Source organism: Pan troglodytes, chromosome 8 (genome assembly GCF_028858775.2).
Source record: "Pan troglodytes isolate AG18354 chromosome 8, NHGRI_mPanTro3-v2.0_pri, whole genome shotgun sequence".
Classification (NCBI taxonomy): Eukaryota; Metazoa; Chordata; class Mammalia; order Primates; family Hominidae; genus Pan; species Pan troglodytes.
The window spans coordinates 131,172,029-131,193,982 of NC_072406.2; the positions used below are offsets into that span (position 1 = coordinate 131,172,029).

Here is a 21,954-nt window from a genome sequence, read left to right on the forward strand (position 1 = left end):
GTGACAAAACTGAGGCAAATATTGGCAGATCGCATCCCCAAGCAAGGAGGGCGCCCACACATGGGAGCACTCAGGTCTAAGGGTAACTCTAATGTAAAATGGGTACAAGGCTGAAATCCTACAACATTCTAACACTTCCTCCTTATAAGCATCCATATATCTTTACTGCAATAAGGTGTGGTATATGCATACAAATAAAATTCCCTAACTTAGAATCTGCCTTTAAGAGAAAAAAAAAAAATTCCCAGCTCTAATTTCATTCCTATCAAGTTATTTTAGATTCTTCATGCAGTCCCCTTCCGAATAGGGAAATGTGAAAGGCTGCCATAATCTACTAAATTATATTTCTCACTAAAATACATGATTGGTTTACTTTCTGATTTAAAAGTCACTCTTAGGAATGTTTGAGTCTTTTCCTGAGATAATGGAATCACTCTGTCTCATAAATTTGGTTATGGAAGCCTAACGCTCAGGTATTGACCTTGGATATATGGTCAACTCAAGAAGTTGACAAATGCCTCTTGGCAGTCAGCTAATCCATTCACTTGACACTAACTGGTATCCTTCTAAAAGTCTACACTCTGTGGGCACAATGAGGACTCTAATCTAGATGCCCTAGTTGTTGGTCCAATGCTACCCATCAGTGATCACCGAATGACTTGCTCACAGAGTTTTAGTGGCTCAAATTCTACTTCCAGCCAATTGTAAATGTCTTTCGCTTCTGGGACAACATATTGCAGTATATTAAATCTAAGTCTAAGAGATCACCTGTTTTTTTTTTTTTTTTTTTTTTGAGATGCAGTCTTGCTCTGTCACCCAGGCTAGAGTGCAGCGGCACGATCTCAGCTCACTGCAACCTATGCCTCCTGGGTTCAAGCGATTCTCCTGCCTCAGCCTCCTGAGTAGCTGGGATTACACGCATGCACCACAATGCCCAGCTAATTTTTTTTTTTTTTGTATTTTTAGTAGAGACGGGGTTTCACCACGATGGCCAAGCTCATTTCGAACTCCTGACCTGAAGTGATCCACCCGCCTTGGCCTCCCAAAGTGCTAGGATTAGACGTGAGCCACCGCGCCTAGCCAAGATCACCTTTAACAAGGTGACATGGATTATCCTTCCAGTGTGGCACGTTTCTTCAGCTTTAAAAATTAGAAGCAAATTTTTTATTAGCAAATGTTTTATTTGCTAATGAAACTTCTTTCTCAAGACACTGCTGTTGCTTTATTACATTGAGTCCTACATCGGTCCCATAAACAGAAAGTTGAACTCTGTGGGCAGTGGCAGCAGAAAAAAACATGGAGGAATACAAAGAAGAAAAAAAGCTGCTCTGCAGGAACTCTTTGCAAAAGTTAGCTACAAAGTGAATCTGCATTACTATGTCACAAAAGAAAAATGCCACTATCTAGAAAAGTTATTTGTTCTTAAATTGACTACTGCAGAAAATTTAGGCCTTTTATCTAGCTTTTATCAGAGTGAATATAGGTGTTTCCTCAGAATACATTTCAAAAATATCTGAGAGAGCCTGCCATTACCTTTTTGATTTCTTTATTGCTCTATTCATGAATTAGGGACTGTTAATGATTTAAATTCCGTTTTTGGTAAACATACAGCCAAGTACTTATCCCTCTTTCTCTTACCCCAAAGTAATCTACTGGAGGTGATTCTAATAACCAAGTCAGACTATTATGATAAGAATCCCTAGAATCTCAGCTCCCCTAGAATACAACTTCTGCCTTCAGTTTCACTTGCTAGGCACATAACAGGCACTCAACAAATTTCCACTGAATGGAAGATTCCATCAATGTGAAACACTAAAAAGATACACAAATCTGGCCGGCACGGTGGCACACCTGTAATCCCAGCACTTAGGGAAGCCGAGGGGGATGGATCATTTGAGGCCAGGAGTTCACGACCAGCCTAGCCAACGTGGCAAAATCCCGTCTCCACTAAAAATACAAAAAACCACTGTAGTGGTGTGTGCCTGTAATTCCAGCTACTTGGGAGGCTGAGGTAGGAGAATCACTTGAACCTGGGAGGTGGTGGTTACAGTGAACTGAAATCGCACCACTGCACTCCAGCCTGAGCAACAGAGCTAGACCCTGTCTCAAAAAACCACAACAACACGTCTTAGGCTCCACACTCTAAAACTTTTGTATTATATCTGCTGGGTAAAACCTAGAAATCTGCATTTTAAAAAGTATTTCACATACAATTTCACTGAATAACCCTAATTAAGTCCATACTATTTAGTAACATCAAATGAAAGTTTAAAAGAGAAAAAAGTTGAAAATATTTTAGTTCTTCAGACATTGAACATCAGACACTGAAGGTAAGTCTACCTTACCTTCTCCCCTAGTGATGTGGTTTGGATCTGTGTACCCACCCAAATCTCATGTTCAACTGTAATCTCCAGTGTTGGAGTGTGGCCTGGTGGGAGGTGACTAAATCATGGGGGCAATTTCTAATGATTTAGCACCATCCCCGTAGGCCCATCCTCATGATAAGAGTTCTCCCAAGTTCTGGTGTTGTTTAAAAGTGTGTGGTACCTTCCCCCTCTGTCTTCCTCCTGCTCCAGCCGTATAAGCCATACCTGCTTCCCGTTCCCCTTCCACCATGACGGTAATTTTCCTGAGGTCTCCCCAGATGCAGAAGCCACTATACTTCCTATACAGCCTGTGGAACCATGAGCCAATTAAACCTCTTTTCTTTATAAATTACACAGTGTCAGGTACTTCTTTTTTGTTTGTTTGTTTGTTTGTTTGAAAAGGAGTCTCACTCTGTCGCCCAGGCTGGAGTGCAGCGGCACAATCTCAGCTCACTGCAACCTCCGCCTCCCGGGTTCCAGCGATTCTCCTGACTCAGCCTCCTGCGTAGCTGGGATTACAGGTGTGCGCCACTATGCCCAGCTAATTTTTTGTTATTTTTAGGAGAGACCGGGTTTCGCCATGTTTGCCAGGCTGGTCTTGAATTCCTGACCTCAGGTGATCCACCTACCTCAGCCTCCCAAAGTGCTGGGATTACAGACGTGAGCCACCACACCCATCCTCGGGTATATATAGCAGTGCGAGAACATACTAATACACCTAGCCTCTTCACATTTACCACACACAGCTTAATTAGTTTTCCTAGAGCCCCCATGAAATAAGCCATGACTCTTCTTGCCCATCATTACTTTTTCTCTTACTAACTGGCCCACGGTATTCCCCAGAGCCAACCCAAGTCCTGCTAGATCAAAACTCCCACCAATTTAACCCCTGCTCACCCACTGGCGCGGAACTGCCTCAAGTGAACAGTGATTGACACCAGTGCTTCCCTGTCCATACATCAGAACCCTTGGCACTGAATCAGAATTCCCAGTATTTAATCATGAGTTATTAAACCTGACCACAAAGTTTTCTGCCCAAAGCTACAAAAATCCTCAAATTAATACTAACCATATCATTAATAAGGCCAATTCGTGTCGGTGGGGCTTGAAGACCTAGTAGTGTTGCAAGGCGACGCTGTTTTTCAACTATAATGCCATCCATATCCAGAAGTCGAGCAATATCCGTACGCTCAGGAGTAATAGGGATGGAAAGAGTGGCTAAAAGGACTCTAGTAGACATTCTATGGAGAACAAAGTTTTAAATCTGTTAGGTTTGTAAATGATACTTGGTAAGCAGAAAAGCACTTCTCTTTAATCTTACGGTAAGGCGTGCTAGTGACAGAACGTGTACATCACCATGGTGCACTATACTCATAAATATTATTCCATCAAAGCATGGGAGTAAGAGAAATGGGCTGTGTTTAAACGAATACTTGGAGAATCAGGACTTCATCTATCCGCTCAGTACTGTCAGTGTTTTCTAGCTTCAGAAAAAGATTGTGATTGACCGGGCGTGGTGGCTCACGCCTGTAATCCCAGCACTTTGGGAGGCCAAGGGGGGCACATCACGAGGTCAAGAGATCGAGACCATCCTGGCTAACACGGTGAAACCCCATCTCTACTAAAAATACAAAAAATTAGCCAGGCGTAGTGGTGGGCGCCTGTAGTCCCAGCTACTCAGGAGGCTGAGGCAGGAGAATCGCGTGAACCCGGGAGGCGGAGCTTGCAGTGAGCCAAGATCGCGCCACTGCACTCCAGCCTGGGCGACAGAGCCAGACTCTGTCTCAAAAAAGAAAAAAAAAGAAAGAAAAAGATTGTGATTAAATGACAGAAAACACACGTTCATATACCCCAGACTTCCTTACAAAATTAAGGCAGGTTTAAAAACTAAGGAAATGGCTAGGCGCAGTGGCTCACGCCTGTAATCCCAGCACTTTGGGAGGCCGAAGCAGACGGATCACCTGAGGTCACGAGTTCCAGACCAGCCTGGACAACATGGTGAAACCCCATCTCTACTAAAAATGCAAAAATTAGCCAGACATGGTGACAGGCGCCTGTAATCCCAGCTACTCAGGAAGCTGAGGCAGGAGAATCAGTTGAACCCAGGAGGCGGAGGGTGCAGTGAGCCAAGATTATGCCACTGGACTCCAGCCTGGGGGGCAGAGTTAAGACTGTCAAAAAAAAAAAAAAAAAAAAAAAAAACCTAAGGAAGTAAGTGGCAATAAGGCAGAAAAAAATTTTAAGAATCACAAGTGAACACTATTATGGTAGTGAGGGAGAGGGGGAGACAAGAACCAGGAGCTAAATTTTCACATCCCTGAAAGACAAGAAGTCAGGCTGCATTCAGAGCATGGCAGGACCCCAAAGACTGCGAGCCCTGGAGCTGAAGGGCTAGCATCTCCCCTTCGCCATTTCCAAGACTGTGACCGTAGGCAAGATACTTAATTTTCTGAGTCATAAGGCTACTGCAAAGATTAAACCAAATAATGTACTAAGAGCTAGACAGCCTAATGCTCACTATTATTGTAGTACTCTCTGAAGGCAAGCTTATGTGTCTGGAAGAACATGTTTTTCCTTAAAACAAACAGATGTGGACCAGGCGCAGTGGCTCATGCCTGTAATCCCAACACTTTGGGAGGCCGAGGCAGGTGGATCACCTGAGGTCAGGAGTTCAAGACCAGCCTGGCTAACATGGTGAAACCCCGTTTCTACTAAAAATACAAAAAAAATTAGCCACGCGTGGTGGCGCACGCCTGTAATCCCAGCTACTCAGGAGGCTGAGGCAGGAGAAGCGCTCGAACCCGGGAGGCAGAGGTTGCAGCGAGCCAAGACTGCGCCATTGCACTCCAGCTTGGGCAACAAGAGCGAAATTCTGTCTCAAAAAAAAAAAAAAGGATGTGAATTACATAAGCGACAGTGGATGCCATAATGGAGACCATCCTCAAGAGTTTCTAAGAAAATATGCTAGTGGCCAAGCGCAGTGGCTCATGCCTATAAATCCCAACACACTGGGAGCCTGAGGCAGGTAGATCACTTGAGACCAGAAGCTTTGAGACCAGCCTGGGCAACATAACGAGACCCTGCCTCCACAAAAAAAATTAAACATTAGCTGGATGTGGTGGCGCTTGCCTGTAGTCTCTGCTACTCAGAAGGCTGAGGTGGAAGAATAGCCTGAGCCCAGGAGTTCAAGGATGCATGCAGTGAGCTACAACACACTACTACACTCCATCCGGAGCAAGGAAGCAAGACCCTATGAGAAAGGAAAGAAAGACCGTATCAGAAAGCAAAGAAATAAAGAACAAAGAAGAGAAAGAAAGAAAATATACTAGTGGGACTCATTTAATTGGTCCCATGAATTGCTCTAAAATAGTTTTACATAAGAAAGACAATTTGCTTTACATAATTCTACTGGATAACAAAATAATTGGTGGACCAATACAAGAAAACAGGTGGTATGTGTGTTGCCTAAGTCCAATAGCATTTTTTTTTTTTGAGATGGAGTCTTGCTCTATCGTCCAGGCTGGAGTGCAGTGGCACAATCTCAGTTCACCACAAGCTACGCCTCCCAGGTTCAAGCCATTCTCCGGCCTCAGCCTCCCGAGTAGCTGGGATTACAGGCGTGCGCCACCACACCCAGCTGATTTTTGTATTTTTAGTAGAGACGGGGTTTTGCCATGTTGGCCAGGCTGGTCTTGAACTCCTAACCCTAAGTGATCCACCCACCTTGGCCTCCCGAAACTGCTGGGATTACAGACATGAGTCACTGCGCCTGGCCAGAAATGTATTTTTTTTTAAGTGACAGAAAACAGGTTATACGTAACGTTAAAAATAATAAAATGGAAGACTATGCCTTCGGGGCTCATTTCTATAGTTTGTTGCTAGAGAAGTTTCTCTGAACGTGTGGAGCACAGGGAAAAAATGGTCTATAGGTTGTTGGGTTATAGACCCTTCCTTTTATATTCATATGTATTTATATGAGAATAAACATGACCCAAATATTCTACACTTAATATTTTGCAATCAGGAAAAAATGACTTGATAGAAGTATTTACCCTGCCGGGCGTGGTGGCTCACACCTGTAATCCCAGCACTTTGGGAGGCCGAACCAGGAGGATCATCTGAGGACAGGAGTTCAAGGACAGCCTGGCCAACATCATGAAACCCCATCTCTACCAAAAATACAAAAAATTAGCCAGGCATGGTGGTGCACACCTGTAATCCCAGCTACTCAGGAAGCTGAGGCAGGAGAATTGTTTGAACCCAGGAGGCGGAGTGAGATCGCATCATTGCACTCCAGCCTGGGCGATAAGAGTGAAGGCTCTGTCTCAAGAAAAAATAAAATAAAATAAAATAAAAGTCGGGCGCGGCGGCTCACTCCTGTAATCCCAGCACTTTGGGAGGCAGAGGCAGGTGGATCATGAGGTCAGGAGTGGAGACCAGCCTGGCCAATATGGTAAAACTCCGTCTCTACTAAAAATGCAAAAATTAGCCGGGCATGGTGGTGGGTGCCTGTAATCCCAGCTACTCCAGAGACTGAGCCAGGAGAATCGCTTGAACCCAGCAGGCAGAGGATGCAGTGAGCCAATATCGTGCCACTGCACTCCAGCCTGGGCAACAAAAGACTCTGTCTTGCAAAAAAAAAGAAAAAAGAAAAGGAAAAAAAAAGTATTTTTCTTAATTTTCTATTTGTTCTGAGAATAGACTCCACCTGTATGTGGATAGAAAGCTCATCCGTTAAATGTGTTTTTCCTAATATTCAAATTTCTCAATTGGGCTTTTAGTGGAGTTACTTATCACCTGAGGTGAGGAGTTCAAGACCAACTACTAAAGTCCAAGAATACTGTTCAGGAAGGGCAATGTCTTGAGACGTCTATAATAGTCACAACTGGCGGTGGTTGCTACTGGCATCTAATGGGTAGAAGCTGGGGATGCTGCTAAACTGCTAAACCACCTGCAGTACACAAGACAGCCCCATGACTAAGAATTATCCAACCCAAAATGTCAGTAGTGCAGAGGCTGAGAAACCACGGCCTAAAATATACCATGTCATATAATAGACGATATTTGTTACAGAATTTCAACATTATCCAAGTATAACATTTTTACCTTTGCATCTCATCTTGTGTGAGATTCTTTCTCATTTCTCTAGAGAGATGGTAAAGACGATGGAGTGTAGATGCATGAAAAAGAGCATTTCCAGATTTCCAAAACACAGTTGAGACTTTGTTATAGTAATTTGCCATCAACTGAGGTTTAGGTGGTTTTTTAGACAAGGAGAACAGCCCGTGAATATCTTCCACAGCTTTGAATGCTTCCTAAAATTAGGAGTATAAATTAAAGTCATTGCATTCTATAACACGAAAAAAATCTAATTCAAATTTCTATGAAACCTACAACACAGAAAACATAAAAATAGCAAATAAAATACCTTTGTGTGGTTCTCTTTACTCATGTATATCTATTTTAGAAAACTGCCATAATTACAAAAACACTAACTCCTTAAAAGTTTTAAAGTTCTTTAGGAAATAATGGGAAGTAGACAGAGCAGACTCAAGAAAATATTTGCATATTATCCCATCACTTCGGGCAATATAAAGAAAAAATCTAGAAGGATATACAACAGGTTATTTCTGAGTGATAAGATAATGGATGAATATTTCTCTTCTTTTAACTTATGGATTTTTTTCTATAATGAGCATGTTTACTTATCTTCTACAGGTAGTATTTTAAGATGGGTGTCCCTATAGAAAAGGAAACATGGGCAAGAACAAGACATCAAATCACTTTCACTTGGCTCAAAGACTCCCAATTTTTAGTTTCTTCCTCTATAATTTCAATCAAATATTGTCCGTCAAATATACAAAAGACTTCAAGGTCACATGACTACAAAATTATATGGAACGTCTTTGTAGGATTCTTAGAGAAAAAGGGCCAGGGAGAGGACTAGCTTCCTACCACCATCAAGATCTCCAATGCAAGACAGGCAGCTAAAGCACCACTAAGAAAACTAGAATAATCTACAGCAGCACTTCTCCAAACAATCAGTAGTAAAGGATTCGGTTTTTTTTTTTAATTTCTGACCTCTTACCGAAGAATATAAAATACAAAATTACCACAAAAATGAAACAGAAAAAGCTCACTTTTTATCAGAGTAAAAACACACAAAATTTACAATAAAATTGCTACTAAGAAACTTTGCATATGCTTTTCTACTCTATACTTATTTCATCACAGACCAGACAGTTTACAGATGACACCAGTCATGAAACCACACTTCGAGCAGCACTGACAATGTATTGTTTTATATGTCAAGAAACTGGGTCTGAAAGAGATTATATGGTTTGGTCCAGAATTCATAGAAGGCAACTAGAAACAAAATATTGTGAGATTTCTTGTTCAGAACTTTTCCCAGTCCATTAGGCAACTTTAATTCCTTACCTTATTGAAATTAACCAATGCATACCAAGATGAAGCTATTCATTAAGGGGAGAGAAAAGTAACACAGACTATTATTTCTAGGAAGAAAAGCTAATAGCTCCAACATACCTGCCACAATTCCATGCTGATAGCACTGTCCAGCTGAACAAGTCTGGTTTCCAAATGCATGGACTGGCTCTCTGGATTATTAAGATTGATTGCCGTACTTTGGTTATGGTGGCGCTGAATCTGCGATAAGTGCATTCTCAAATTGTCACACAGTTTACGGAATTCAGCCTTACGCGTGTATTGGAGGCAGAATTTGAAAGCTATAAGCATAATTGTAAAATATATTAGGTACCTTCCACTATCTACTTAAATATTTGAATAGGTTTTATTTCACACATTAAGATCAGTTGTTTTAACAGGATTCACCAAACTCATCATTAGTCTTTGTGATGCAATGAGAATCAACTTATTTCATCCAGACTACCTTTTTGAGTGAACCCTAACAAAATCAAAGACATAATCACTGGTCCTTGCTTACAACTAAAATGTGGTGCTGGCAGAGTTTACAAATGGGAAACTAGAATTTAGATCTAGGAGTCACCTTTCAAAGACCCACCACTTTAAATCCTAGGAGTAAAAAAATCTAGTATGAAATATAATGAACTTTGATATCTAACTTACATAGTAAGAAACAAGGTTCTGTACTAATTAAAACTACATAATACAAATTGAGGGCTTATAGTAACCTAATTTCAACTGATGACAGATGAACTACTTGTTCTGTCATTTAAATGGACACGTTAATTTTTTTACCGTCACATATGCACTATTAGATTATTTTTTAGATTTCCTTTCCCCTTAAAAATAGTTATGTCCATTTTAACAGGCCTAAAACAGAGATGCAGTTTAACTTCAAGTTAATATTTGTATCAACAGCTATCAAAAAGTCCAAATTTACTTGTATGAAAGTGAAAATTCGGCTGGGCACGGTGGCTCACGCCTGTAATCCCAGCACTTTGGGAGGCCGAGGTGGGTGGATCACAAGGTCAGGAGATTGAGACCATCCTGGCTAACACGGTGAAACCCCGTCTCTACTAAAAATACAAAAAATTAGCCGAGCATGGCAGCGTGCGCCTGTAGTCCCAGCTGTTGGGAAGACTGAGGCAGAAGAATGGCGTGAACCTGGGAGGCGGAGCTTGTAGAGAGCCGAGATTGCGCCACTGCACTCCAGCCTGGGCCACAGAGCAAGACTCTGTCTCAAAAAAAAAAAAAAAGAAAGAAAGAAAAAAAGAAAGAAAGTGAAAATTCAGGCTGGGCAGAGCTGTAAGCCCAGCACTTTGGGAGGCCGAAGCAAGAGGATCACTTGAGTCCAGAAGTCTGAGACCAGCCTGAGCAACAATGCAAGATCCCAGCTCTTTTTTAAAAAATAAAAATAAATTAAAAAAAAAAAAAGTAGAGAACTCGTTTACTAAAAAAAAAATGGAAAAGTTTATTTTTTCAGTTATACAGAGAATTCCAAAATAACTTTAAAATGTCTTTCATTATTACTGATGTTTGTGTAAAAAGAAAAAAAAATCTTTCAGATATCAATAAAATACAATTCACACAAAACTCCTTTAAAGAGTAAAACAAATTCCTTACTCAGTCATTTTGGTTTTGTTTTGTTTTGTTTTGTTTTGAGACAGAGTCTTGCTGTTACCAAGGCTGGAGTGCAACAGTGCCATCCTGGCTCACTGCAACCTCCACCTCCTGGGTTCAAGCGATCCTGCCACCTCAGCCTCCTAAATAGTTGGGATTACAGGCATACACCACCACGCCTGGCTAAATTTTTTGTATTTTTAGTAGAGAAGGGGCTTCACCATGTTGGCCAGGCCGCTCTTGAACTCCTGACCTCAAGTGATCCACCCACCTTGACCTCCCAAAGTGCTGGGATTACAGGTGTGAGCCACCACATCCGGCCGCAGTCATTTAATACTCATGTGAATGCCAACATTTCAGTAAGGATAAAAACTAGTTCATTTTAAGTACTTTTCAGAAAATTTACTCCTCAGTCAATTTCAAATCACTTCACTCAGATTTGATCTTCTCATCTTACCTTGCTGGGCAATATCATGGTACAGGCGCTCTACTCTAGAATTGTTTCTAAGAAGGTCCAAACACTGCCTGTAAGACTCCCACAGGAATTTAACCCATGGAGTTAAAAGTAATCTGTCAGTACGATCCTGAGTGTCTTCACCACTTACAGCACTTAGGAGAACACTACAAAGAAAAAAATGTTGAAAACAATTTTAGACAGTTTCCTACTTTGCCATGTGATTAAAAACCAAAACAATGTTCATCAGAAAACAGTGCAAATTCTTCCCACAATTTGTACACACTGCAAAGGTGTCACTATCTACTCCCTGAATTCCCAATCTGCATTATGTTCATTTAAATTGGTATTTGCCCCTCTATCTTAAGGCTGTCATTTTCCACTTCTATGAATTTTTATTACCTACATAAATTAATTGGTTACTATGCATTTAAAACTTCAAAGATTTGCATTTTTTTCTGATAAACATCTACTTCAAAAGGAAATGAAGACCCATGTAAAAGAAAACACCAAGTTAACTATCAAAGCATTTATTAGAGGTCTAACCCACATACCTCTCAGGAGTTTGAATATTATCTAGATCCTCTATATCTAAGACCATCTGCTGAGATTCTTCTTTAGCAGCTTCAGTTTTTTCCTCTGCCATTTTCAAATATGCCCTAACAACATCCTCCAGAGATTTTATGTTCACCTAATCCAAAAATACAAAAACTCTTCAGAACTTATTTTTCCATTAAACCATAAGATGTTTTAAAGGCAAATTTTTAAGAGAAATACAATATATTCACTTCGAAAGGTAAGTTCTTCTGCAGATTACTAAAAACACTTGTTAAAAATATACAACCCAGTTCCGTTTGTACCTGTTGACAAATGTTCTTATACTGGTATAACCCCTCCTTTGCCAAGTGGCTCTTGCGAAGATCCACGCAAAGTTCCAAGTATTTCAACATAATTGGTTCGTGTATCTTTTGCCATGTTCTATGTTTTTTACTTTTCATAACATCATAAAGAACATCCAGAGCAGGCTGCTTTTTGCCAACCTCAAGAAATTCTGAAAAATTCAGAAGAATTAAAATTAGTTATGTACACTATACAAGAGTCTAAACTTTACCTTTTTAAACAGCTATTTCAATTCCCCAACTCATTACCAACTTTTTACCAAGTTACATTTATTTTTGACTTCTAAAGCTATGCCATAATTATCAAAAGTAAAACAATAGAAAGACCTGTACTGTGTTGAAATATGATCTACAAGTAAAACTGAATTTCACTGTATTCCACTGTGATTTAAAAGTTCCAGGCCGGGCGCAGTGGCTCATGCCTGTAATCCTAGCAATTTGAGAGGCCGAGGTGGGCCAATCACTTGAGGTCTAGAGCTGGAGACCAGCCTGGCCAATACGGTGAAACCCATCCCTACCAAAAATACAAAAATTAGCCAGGCGTGGTGGTATGTGCCTGTAGTGCCAGCTACTGAGGAGGCTGAGGCAGGAGAATCACTTGAACCCAGGAGGCGGAGGTTGCAGTGAGCCGAGATCGCACCATTGCACTCCAGCCTGGGTGACAAGAGCGAAATTCCGTGTCTCAAAAAAAAAAAAATAAAATAAATAATGTGTCAGTATTGGTTCATTAGTTGTTACCAATAAAAATCAACATGGGAGAAAGTGGGTGTGGTGTCAATGAAACTATGCACTCTCTTTGCAACACTCTGGAAATCTCAAACTGCTCTAAAAAATTCTTTTTTTTTTTAAATAAAAAAATAGAAAAATGGGGCCGGGAGCAGTGGCTTATGCCTGTAATCCCAACACTTTGGGAGGACGAGGAGGGCAGATCACTTGAGGTTGGGAGTTCAAGACCAGCCTAACCAAAATGGAGAAACCAAGTCTCTACTAAAAATACAAAATTAGCAGGGCGTAGTGGTGCATGCCTGCGGAGGCTGAGGCAGGGGAATTACATGAACCTGGGAGGCAGAGGTTGCGGTCAGCTGAGATGGCGCCACTGCACTCCGGCCCAGGCAACAAGAACGAAACTCCAACTCAAAAAAAAAAAAAAAAAAAAGGAAAAAAATAGAATACAAAGCAAAATAACTTATTTTTTTTTCTTTTTTTTTTTTTTTGACATGGAGTCTCGCTGTGTCGCCCAGGCTGGAGTACACTGGCGTCATCTCAGCTCACCGCAACCGATTCTCCTGCCTCAGCCTCCTGAGTAGCTGGGATTACAGGCACCCACCATAGGGCCCGGCTAATTTTTGTATGTTTAGTACAGACAGGGTATCACCATCTTGGCCAGGCTGGTCTCAAACTCCTGACCTCGTCATCCACCCGCCTTGGCCTCCCAAAGTGCTGGGATTACAGGCATGGGTCACCATGCCCAGACAACTTATATTCTTTTGAATGTATTATCCCCTGAGCCCGAAGGCATTCTATGTGGTAACATTTCAAAACCCAGTTCCAATTTTAAGTTTTATGCATAGTTTGTTTTGAAATACAGTCAAAAGCAATACCTTTACCATTACATTATTTCTGACCAAGGTTAAAATTTATCTTAAATTTCCTCATCTTTTATTTTCTTTTGTACACTTAATAGACTGGGGGAGAAAGAGGTTATTTAACCTAAGTCAACTGGTTAAATTCATCTTAACATTTATTAATTGCAAATTTCACACACACACAAACTTCCCCATGAACATTTAAAAAATAATTTGGGGGAACTAAAACACTACACTAAAAAAAAAAGGGGGGGGGAGCTTAAAACACTATATATATACATATATATATATCTCCTTTTTAAAAATATCAGTTTATTTTCCTTGCAAAAAGACTTTTTTTTTTTTTTTTTTGGTCGGAGTCTTGCTCTGTCACCCAGGCTGGAGTGCAGTGGTGCAATCTCAGCTCACTGCACGCTCCGCCTCCCGGGTTCACGTCATTCTCCTGCCTCAGCCTCCTGAGTCGCTGGGACTACGGAGCTCACCACCACGCCTGGCTAATTTTTTTTTTTTTTTTTTTGTATTTTTTAGTAGAGACGGGGTTTCACCGTGTTAGCCAGGATGGTCTCAATCTCCTGACCTCGTGATCTGCCCACCTCGGCCTCCCAAAGTGCTGGGGATACAGGCGTGAGCCACCGCACCCAGCCAATACTTTTTCTTTTAAGAGCTACCTGAGTAATGGCCGGGCGCAGTAGCTCACGCCATAATCACAGCACTTTGGGAGGTGGGTGGATCACGAGGTCAGGAGATCAAGACCATCCTGGCTAACACGGTGAAACCTCGTCTCTACTAAAAATACAAAAAATTAGCTGGGCCATGGTGATGCACGCCCGTAATCCTAGCTACTTGGGAGGCTGAGGCAAGACAATTACTTGAATTCAGGAGGCGGAGGTTGCGGTGAGCCGAGATAGCGCCAATGTACTCCAGCCTGGGCAACAAGTCTCCAAAAAAAAAAAAAAAAAGTTTGCTACAGGATAAATCACAAAACATACTGAAATAAATCTTTGTACAATACCTTATATGAAATCACATTTTTAACATGCAAATAATGACAAAACCCTTCACCACTGCATGAAAAAGTCCATCTTTCGCTGACTCAATCTTACTATCAAAAAAAAAACCTTACTAAATGAAACAAAGATGTAATATATAACTAGATACTTTGTTGAAATAAGCCTTTCCTTGTTGTCAGGGGTGGGGGTGGGAGGGAAAAAACTTGCAGTCTTCTCCTGGTCTTCTCCTATATAGTGCATGTAAGGTTATTTTCTAAAATGTAACAGTACAGCCAGGCGCCTTGGCTCACACCTATAATCCTAGCCCTCTGGGAGGCCAAGGCATCACTTGCAGTCAGGAGTTCCAGATCAGCCTGGGCAACATGGTGAAACCTTGTCTCCACTAAAAACACAAAAATTAGCCAGGCATGGTGGTGCATGCCTGTAATCCCAAATACTCGGGAGGCTGAGACTTTAGAATCACTTGAACCCAGGAGGCGGAGGTTGCAGTGAGCCAAGATTGCGTCACTGCACTCCAGCCTGGGCAATAGAGGGAGAGACTCTGTCTCAAAAAAAAAAAAAGAAAGAAAATGTAACAGTACATTGGGCGTTCTTCATAACTAACAAAAAGTCTCTTATCAGCAAAAAACTTGGGAGTAAATGCGTTTAATGGAATTTATACTTTAAGAAAATCACAGCAGCAGCACTAAAATGACCTATTGTATCCAACTCCTAATCTAAAAAGGGCTTGCTTAAAGATGGAACTGAAACCACTTTTCACTTCCTGAACAGCCAATTAAAAGTTGATTCCTTAGCCAGGCGCGGTGGCTCACGCCTGTAATCCCAGCACTTTGGGAGGCCAAGGCGAGCAGATCACTTGAGGCCAAGGGTTCAAGATCAGCCTGGGAAATATGGTGAAACCCCGTCTCTACTGAAAAAAATTAAAAAATTAGCTGGGCATGGTGGGACACACCTGTAATCCCAGCTACTTGGGAGGCTGAGGCAGGAGAATCGCTTGAGCCCGGGAGGCGGAGGTTGCAGTGGGCCGAGATAGTACCACTGCACTCCAGCCTGGCCAACAGAGAGAGATTCTGTCTCAAATAAATAAATAAATAGTTGGAATGAGAACAGATTTTTTCATAATCCATGACAGTGAGTCTTCTGCCTTTGTCCTAATTTATATACAAGAATTTAGTTCCTCTGAATTTTTTTTTTGTTTTTTTTTTTTTTGGAGAAGGAGTCTCGCTCTGTCGCCCAGGCTGGAGTGCAGTGGCGCAATCTCAGCTCACTGCAAGCTCCACCTCCTGGGTTCACGCCATTCTCCTGCCTCAGCTTCCTGAGTAGCTGGGACTACAGGTGCCTGCCACCACACCAGGCTAATATTTTTGTATTTTTACTAGAGACGGTTTCACTGTGTTAGTGAGGATGGTCTTGATCTTCTGACCTTGTGATCCACCCGCTTCGGCCTCCCAAAGTGCTGGGATTACAGGCATGAGCCACCACGCCCGGCCTCCTCTGAATTATTTAATAGTGGCCGGGGGAAGCTTTTGAGACTGGAAAGAACTATGATAAACTAAAGGTTCTATTTCAATACTTAAATATTGACTTCCAGATTAATATTATAGAAATAAAAATTAAAATCTAGAATTATAAACCTTACTGGATGGGTGAGCATTTGGAGCATACCTTTCAAATTCACTACTGAAAGTATGTATAAAGAAGTTTACATCAGCCCTTGATGTTTGCTAGTTTATTTGTGCAACAGACCAAATGGATATGCTATGTTACTCAATTTGTGGCCTTAATAGCTTTATTTTTCAAAGGCACTGGTTGTAGAACATAAACTATAATAAGGTCAGCAGCAGTTAGTGTGGCACCACTAACAATATAATATGAAAAAGGGGCCTTCTCCAAATGATTACAGGATACGAAATTCTTGCCTGTAACTGCTGGTCCAAGTTCTCACCTTCCTGAATGACTACTATAATTTTTCCCCCAAAAATTGCTCATATATATGCTTAGGGTGACCTGAACGACTATTCTACTTAAATTTATTTACATTTTATTAAGACAATGCAATAAATTAGGTCTAAATATTGTTAGGATCACAAATATTACATGTAAAACATTTAGATAAAATGAGATTATTTCCAATTAGGGGAATGCCCTTTGATCCTTCACTTATGTTTTGGAAGCAGTGCCCTGGACCATCCACGATCTGCTCACTTTGAGAAGGGATCCCTCACGATCCAAAGGTATGAGTTTCTACTCTGAAGGGAACGCATGCATCCCCATCCAACAGCTTCAAAGGGCTGCAAGCAAGGCGTCCCCACAGTCTTTTTTAAAAAGCTACACAAACAAAACTCAAGTTTCCCCCCCAGTGTCCCTCATCTTGCCTACTTTAATTTCAGATCCTTTCCTTAACCTGCCCTTCATGAATCAAGCCTGTGTCAATTTAGAAACAGGAAAAAAATGTTTGATGCACATTACATATCTTTTCTATATGAAGTTCTCATGAAGGTTCCAAAAAGAGAAGCGATAAAGGAAACAAGGCCCGAACACACCAAATATATAATATGTAGGCCATTATAATGCTTTGGCCTACTAGCACGGGAAAAAAAAATACCTGTTGGGCAAAGCATGCAAATGACTGTAAAACATCGACAACAGCCATGCAGAGTAGTAATTTCATGCAAATCATTTTGTATACTACAAATTCTAACTTTCGAAACGACGAAAAGTCATAACTTTGCTACAGTTTGGTTTATAGTGACAAAGTTCCATTTCAATCTCTTCTTTCCGATGTATTAATAAACATCCTAAAACTGCTTGTCTGTTCTAACCATTAGATCACTGGTTATCATTAGAATGAATTAGTGCTCACATCTATGTTGTAGTTTGAATAGATTTTTAAAACAATTACTCCATTCCACACAATGTGGAATTATCCTATTCCACAGACCAGTTCCCTCCCCGACAAAAAGTGTTACTTTTACTTTAAAAAGTATATGACCAACATATCCCTGGTTCTGCCAAATTATCAGTTTATGTGCTGACTCAAACTGCCGTTTTCATAAGATGAATTTTCAAAGAAGCTAACAAAATAAGCTCTCCAAACATGAAACTGTAACTCACAAGGTATATTCATCTACAACATGGGTAAAACCCGAAACTTCTATTTCGGTGAAGGAAGGATGAAAATAAGAGCCATCCATGCCCTAACGATTAGAAAAATTGTTCGGTTAGAGGGAAAAAAAAAAAAAAAAAAAACCCTACACAAAGTTTCTTAAGCCCAGAGCCTAGCCAAGAACATGTGCATCCCCAGAACGCCAATGTAATAAATGCCTTGGAGAGATCGGGGCACACAAGTTTTTCCCTCAAGCGCCAATGGCTGAAGTACACATATAGAAATAGAAATCGCAGACAGCAGCACTGTGGCAGAAAAAAAGAGAAAAAAGGACTGATCTGGATGTCAAGAGACGTTGGTTTTAAGTCTCTTGGCTCAACAACTCCCGGAGTGACCTTGGGGAAACCTCTCTCTAGGCCTGTTTCCTTATCTTTAAGAGGCGACCTGAAGTCCCTTTACATTAACTCTATTCCAACTTCCAGTGATTCGAAACAGGCTTTCGGACTGCTTCTAATCAATGCCAGGAAAAAGGAAAAAACAAAAACAAAACAAAACAACAGGAATCAGGTTAAATGGGTCAGAGGCCCCTAAGTGGATATAAAGCAGCTGGGTAAAGGGTAAGTGGACCCCGACCCAGCAAAGCACTGAGCGCGGCTTGGAGAGCGGGGGTGGCTGCGGGAAGGCCGGGGGTGGGTCCGTAGGGCTCCCGGCCCGGGCAGGAGGTGGAGCCGAGGCTCTCGCGTGCATTGTCCCCGGGAGGGAGCCATGTTTCTTACTCCCCGGTACTCCCAGATGGCGGCCGGGGACGCGGGCCCTAAGCAGACCAAAGCCCCAGGGACCTGGAGAGCCAGCGGACGCAGGCAGCAAGGAGGGAGCTCCAGTCCGGGTAGGGACTGTCTCCCGGGCTGCGGTCCCCGCGACGCACCCGGAGGCGGCAGGGGGAAGGAAGGGCCCCTGGGGCGACGGTTCCGGGCTCCGCGCCTCCCAGACCCCAGTCGATAGAGTGAGAAGGAAACCCATGCCCAACCACCGGCTGGGACAGCGGCGGGAAGGCCGCATCGGTCTCCTCTCCCCGCGCGGGCCGGGCGGCGGAGCAGTGGGAAGCAGGCCCGCGCTCTCGACCTCGGAGGCCTCGGGCCGCCCCAGCCCGGCGCGCCCCGATCAGCTACTCACCGTTGGCGCGTTTGAGGGCATTTTCCGGCCTCTGAAAATAGGCCGGCATCTTGGCGGCAGGCTCAGCTCACCCGGCGTCAGCGAACTCTCTAGTGGCCCGGGCCGGGAGAGGAGACGAAGGGGAACCAGCGTAAGGTCCCACGCGCCTCGCCAGCAGTCGCCCGCGCCCAGCCGGCCAGAGACGGAAAGGAAGGAGCCACGTGACCTCCCCGCGGCGGCCCGGCTGCCGCCCAGGCCCCGGATGTAGGGGGCGGGTCTCCGTGCGCGCAAGCGCGCTGGCGTCACGCACGCCGACAGACGTGGCGGCGCCGGAGTCCTAGGCGCGCAAGATCCAGTTCCCGTCTTGGGCCTGTCCGGGATAGCGTTAGGGAGACAGTTCACAGGCTCTTCAATCTTCGAGCGAGAATTAGGGTGGGAAGGGTGAGTGTGGGGTCAGTTTCTGTCTGGAGAACAAGCAAACGTCTGCAGATTGGTTTTCAAAACAACTTGTGCGGAGTCGTGCAGTTACAGTAAGGTCCCATCCAGCCTGGGAATCGCCTGTCTTGGCTACGTGAAAATGCTGAGTTTAAAGAAAACGCAGTGAGCAGGTGTCATCAGGTCAGCGCCGCTCAACCGTGAGAGACAATCATGGGGAAGAGTGACGCCTAAAATAAACAAGCAAGGTTCTTTTATATCTTGGTAAAGTAAAAAGTTTGTGTCACAGGGATTGCCTTGAGAAATGGAGGCTCTCAGAGGGAGCGAATGGGGACAGAGAGACCTGGCAAAGGGCGAAACGCCCTGGAGCACAGCAGACTTGCTTGGTGTTTGAAAACACACGGAAAGGAGTGTCGTCACTTTTTACATACAGCGCACGTCACAAACAAATTAAGAAAAATTAGTGTTAGTGAAAAAAATCAATCTGAGAGGCCCTTTTATTGTTGCTTAACAATTTTAATGTTCGCAGACGAAGTACTTTACCTAGAATTTGAAAACCATTTGAACCGAATCTAATTCTCAAGCCCTTGGTACGAAATAAAGGTGAGCTCAGAAGGAAGAAAAAAAATTTTTTTTTTGAGACGGAGTCTCGCTTTGTCGCCCAGGCTGGAGTGCAGTGGCACGATCTCGGCTCACCGCAAGCTCCGCCTTCTGGGTTCACGCCATTCTCCTGCCTCAGCCTCCCGAGTAGCTGGGACTACAGGCGCCCGCCACTGCGCCCAGCTAATGTTTTGTATTTTTAGTAGAGACGGGGTTTCGCCGTGGTCTCGATCTCCTGACCTCGTGATCCGCCCTCCTCGGCCTCCCAAAGTGCTGGGATTACAGGCGTGAGCCACCGCGCCCAGCCCAGAAGGAAAATTTAGAAGGCAGCAGTGAAATAGATTATTGTCAATGTATTACACATTTAATAGACGAAATACGTGAATTAATGAATGAGGAAATCGGCCGGGCATGGTGGGTCGCGCCTGTAATCCCAGCGCTTTGGGTGCCTGGGGCGGGTGGATCACCTGAGGTCAGGAGTTAGAGACCAGCTTGGCCAACATGGCGAAACCCAGTCTCTACTAAAAATACAAAACTTAGGCCTGGCGTGGTGGCTCACGCCTGTAATCCAGGCGCTTTGAGAGGCCGAGGCGGGCGGATCACGAGGTCAGGAGTTCGAGACCATCCTGACCAAAGTGGTGAAACCCCCCCCCCCCGTCTCTACTAAAGTTACAAAAAATTAGCTGGACGTGGTGGCGAGCGCCTGTAATCCCAGCTACTCGGGAGGCTGAGACAGGAGAATCGCTTGAACCCGGGAGGCAGAGGTTGCAGTGAGCCTAGATCGTGCCACTGCGCTCCAGCCTGGGTGACAGGGCGAGACTACGTCTCAAAAAAAAAAAAAAAATTAGCCGGGCGCTGTGGTGGGCGCCTGTAATCCCAGCTACTCGGGAGGCTGAGACAGGAGAACCGCTTGAACCCGGGAGGCAAAAGTTGCAGTGAGCCAAGATCAGGCCACTCCAGCCTGGGCGACAGAGGGAGACTCCGTCTCAAAAAAAGAAAAAAAAAAAGAATGAGAAAACCACAGGATATACACACAAAAAGCATTTCCCCCTCATTACTTCTGCCTCCACAAAGATGGTTTTGTTTTTGTTTTTTTTATTTTTCAACATGAACTGTTCTACTACAGGAGAGGTTTTTCTATTTATCTAAATTGATCACTATAAAGAAAGAAGATTTGGGAAGTATAGACATGGACCCAAAAAATCACAAATTCTAAAGAAGTTTATTTTAAAATTAATTTCAGAGAGCTCATCCTCCAGAACGCTTAGACCATTCTATGTGTCTGAGCTTACTCAACAAAAAAATAAGAGCCGGGCAGGGTTGATATAAAAACAAGTACTGAGAAGCTATAGGAACTGTTTTATGGGCAGGATCAAGAGACTTGTTTGTGTATCTAATAATTAAGTCAAAATTAAAGAGTGAAACATATAAGCACATACTTCTTTTACGAGATGTAGACAGAGAACTATTTAGCAGCCCATAGAGAGATGCAAACAAAATAAAGTTGACCTAAAAAATCAGAAAAAAAGCTTGCTGACATTCATAACTTTACGTTATCATTTCTCAAAGAAAATAGTAAAATGGGCCGGCATGATGGCTCACGCCTGTAATCCCAACACTTTGGGAAGCCGAGGCGGGCGAATCACAAAGTCAGGAGTTCGAGACCAGCTTGGCCAACATGGTGAAACTAAAAATACAAAAATTAGCTGGGCATGGTGGCACGTGCCCATAATCCCAGCTCCTTGGGAGGCCAAGGCAGGAGAATCACTTGAACCCTGGAGGTGGAGGTTGCATGAGCCAAGATTGTGCCACTGCACTCCAGCCTGGGCAACAGAGCGAGACTCCATCTCAAAAAAAAAAAATAGTAAAATGGCCTCATTCGTTATTACTCATTATTTGGTATGCCTACAACAACACAAACACTAGAAACTTGGGAGATAGGTGGGGCGCAGTGGCTCACGCCTGTAACCCCAGCACTTTGGGAGGCCAAGACAGGCGGATCACAAGGTCAGGAGTTTGAGACCAGCCTGGCCAATATGGTGAAACCCTGTCTCTACTGAAAATACAAAAATTAGCTGATTGTGGTGGCAGGCCCCTGTAGTCCCAGCTACTTGGGAGGCTGAGGCAGGAGAATCACTTGAACCCGAGAGGTGGAGGTTGCAGTGAGCCGATACCACACCACTGCACTGCAGCCTGGGCGACAGAGCGAGACTCTGTATATAAAAAAAAAAAAAAAAAAAAAAAAGAAACTTGGGAGATAAAATGAAATCCAATATCCCTAC

The 21,954-nt window shown here is 43.1% G+C and overlaps 1 protein-coding gene across 1 annotated transcript in view; it reads right to left on the reverse strand.

The window, feature by feature from the left end:
• Positions 1-19,678, reverse strand: part of EIF3A (eukaryotic translation initiation factor 3 subunit A) — a 46,625-nt gene extending 26,947 nt beyond the window's left edge. Inside the window, exons 1-7 of the mRNA XM_016919462.4 lie at positions 18,659-19,678; positions 11,745-11,935; positions 11,439-11,575; positions 10,888-11,051; positions 8,913-9,112; positions 7,473-7,681; positions 3,436-3,607 (exon numbers count right to left, since the gene is read on the reverse strand). Of these exons, the coding sequence (XP_016774951.4) occupies positions 3,436-3,607; positions 7,473-7,681; positions 8,913-9,112; positions 10,888-11,051; positions 11,439-11,575; positions 11,745-11,935; positions 18,659-18,707 (1,122 nt within the window). The 5' untranslated portion in view covers positions 18,708-19,678. The remainder of the gene's footprint in view (positions 1-3,435; positions 3,608-7,472; positions 7,682-8,912; positions 9,113-10,887; positions 11,052-11,438; positions 11,576-11,744; positions 11,936-18,658) is intronic.
• Between the last annotated feature and the right edge of the window lie 2,276 nt (positions 19,679-21,954).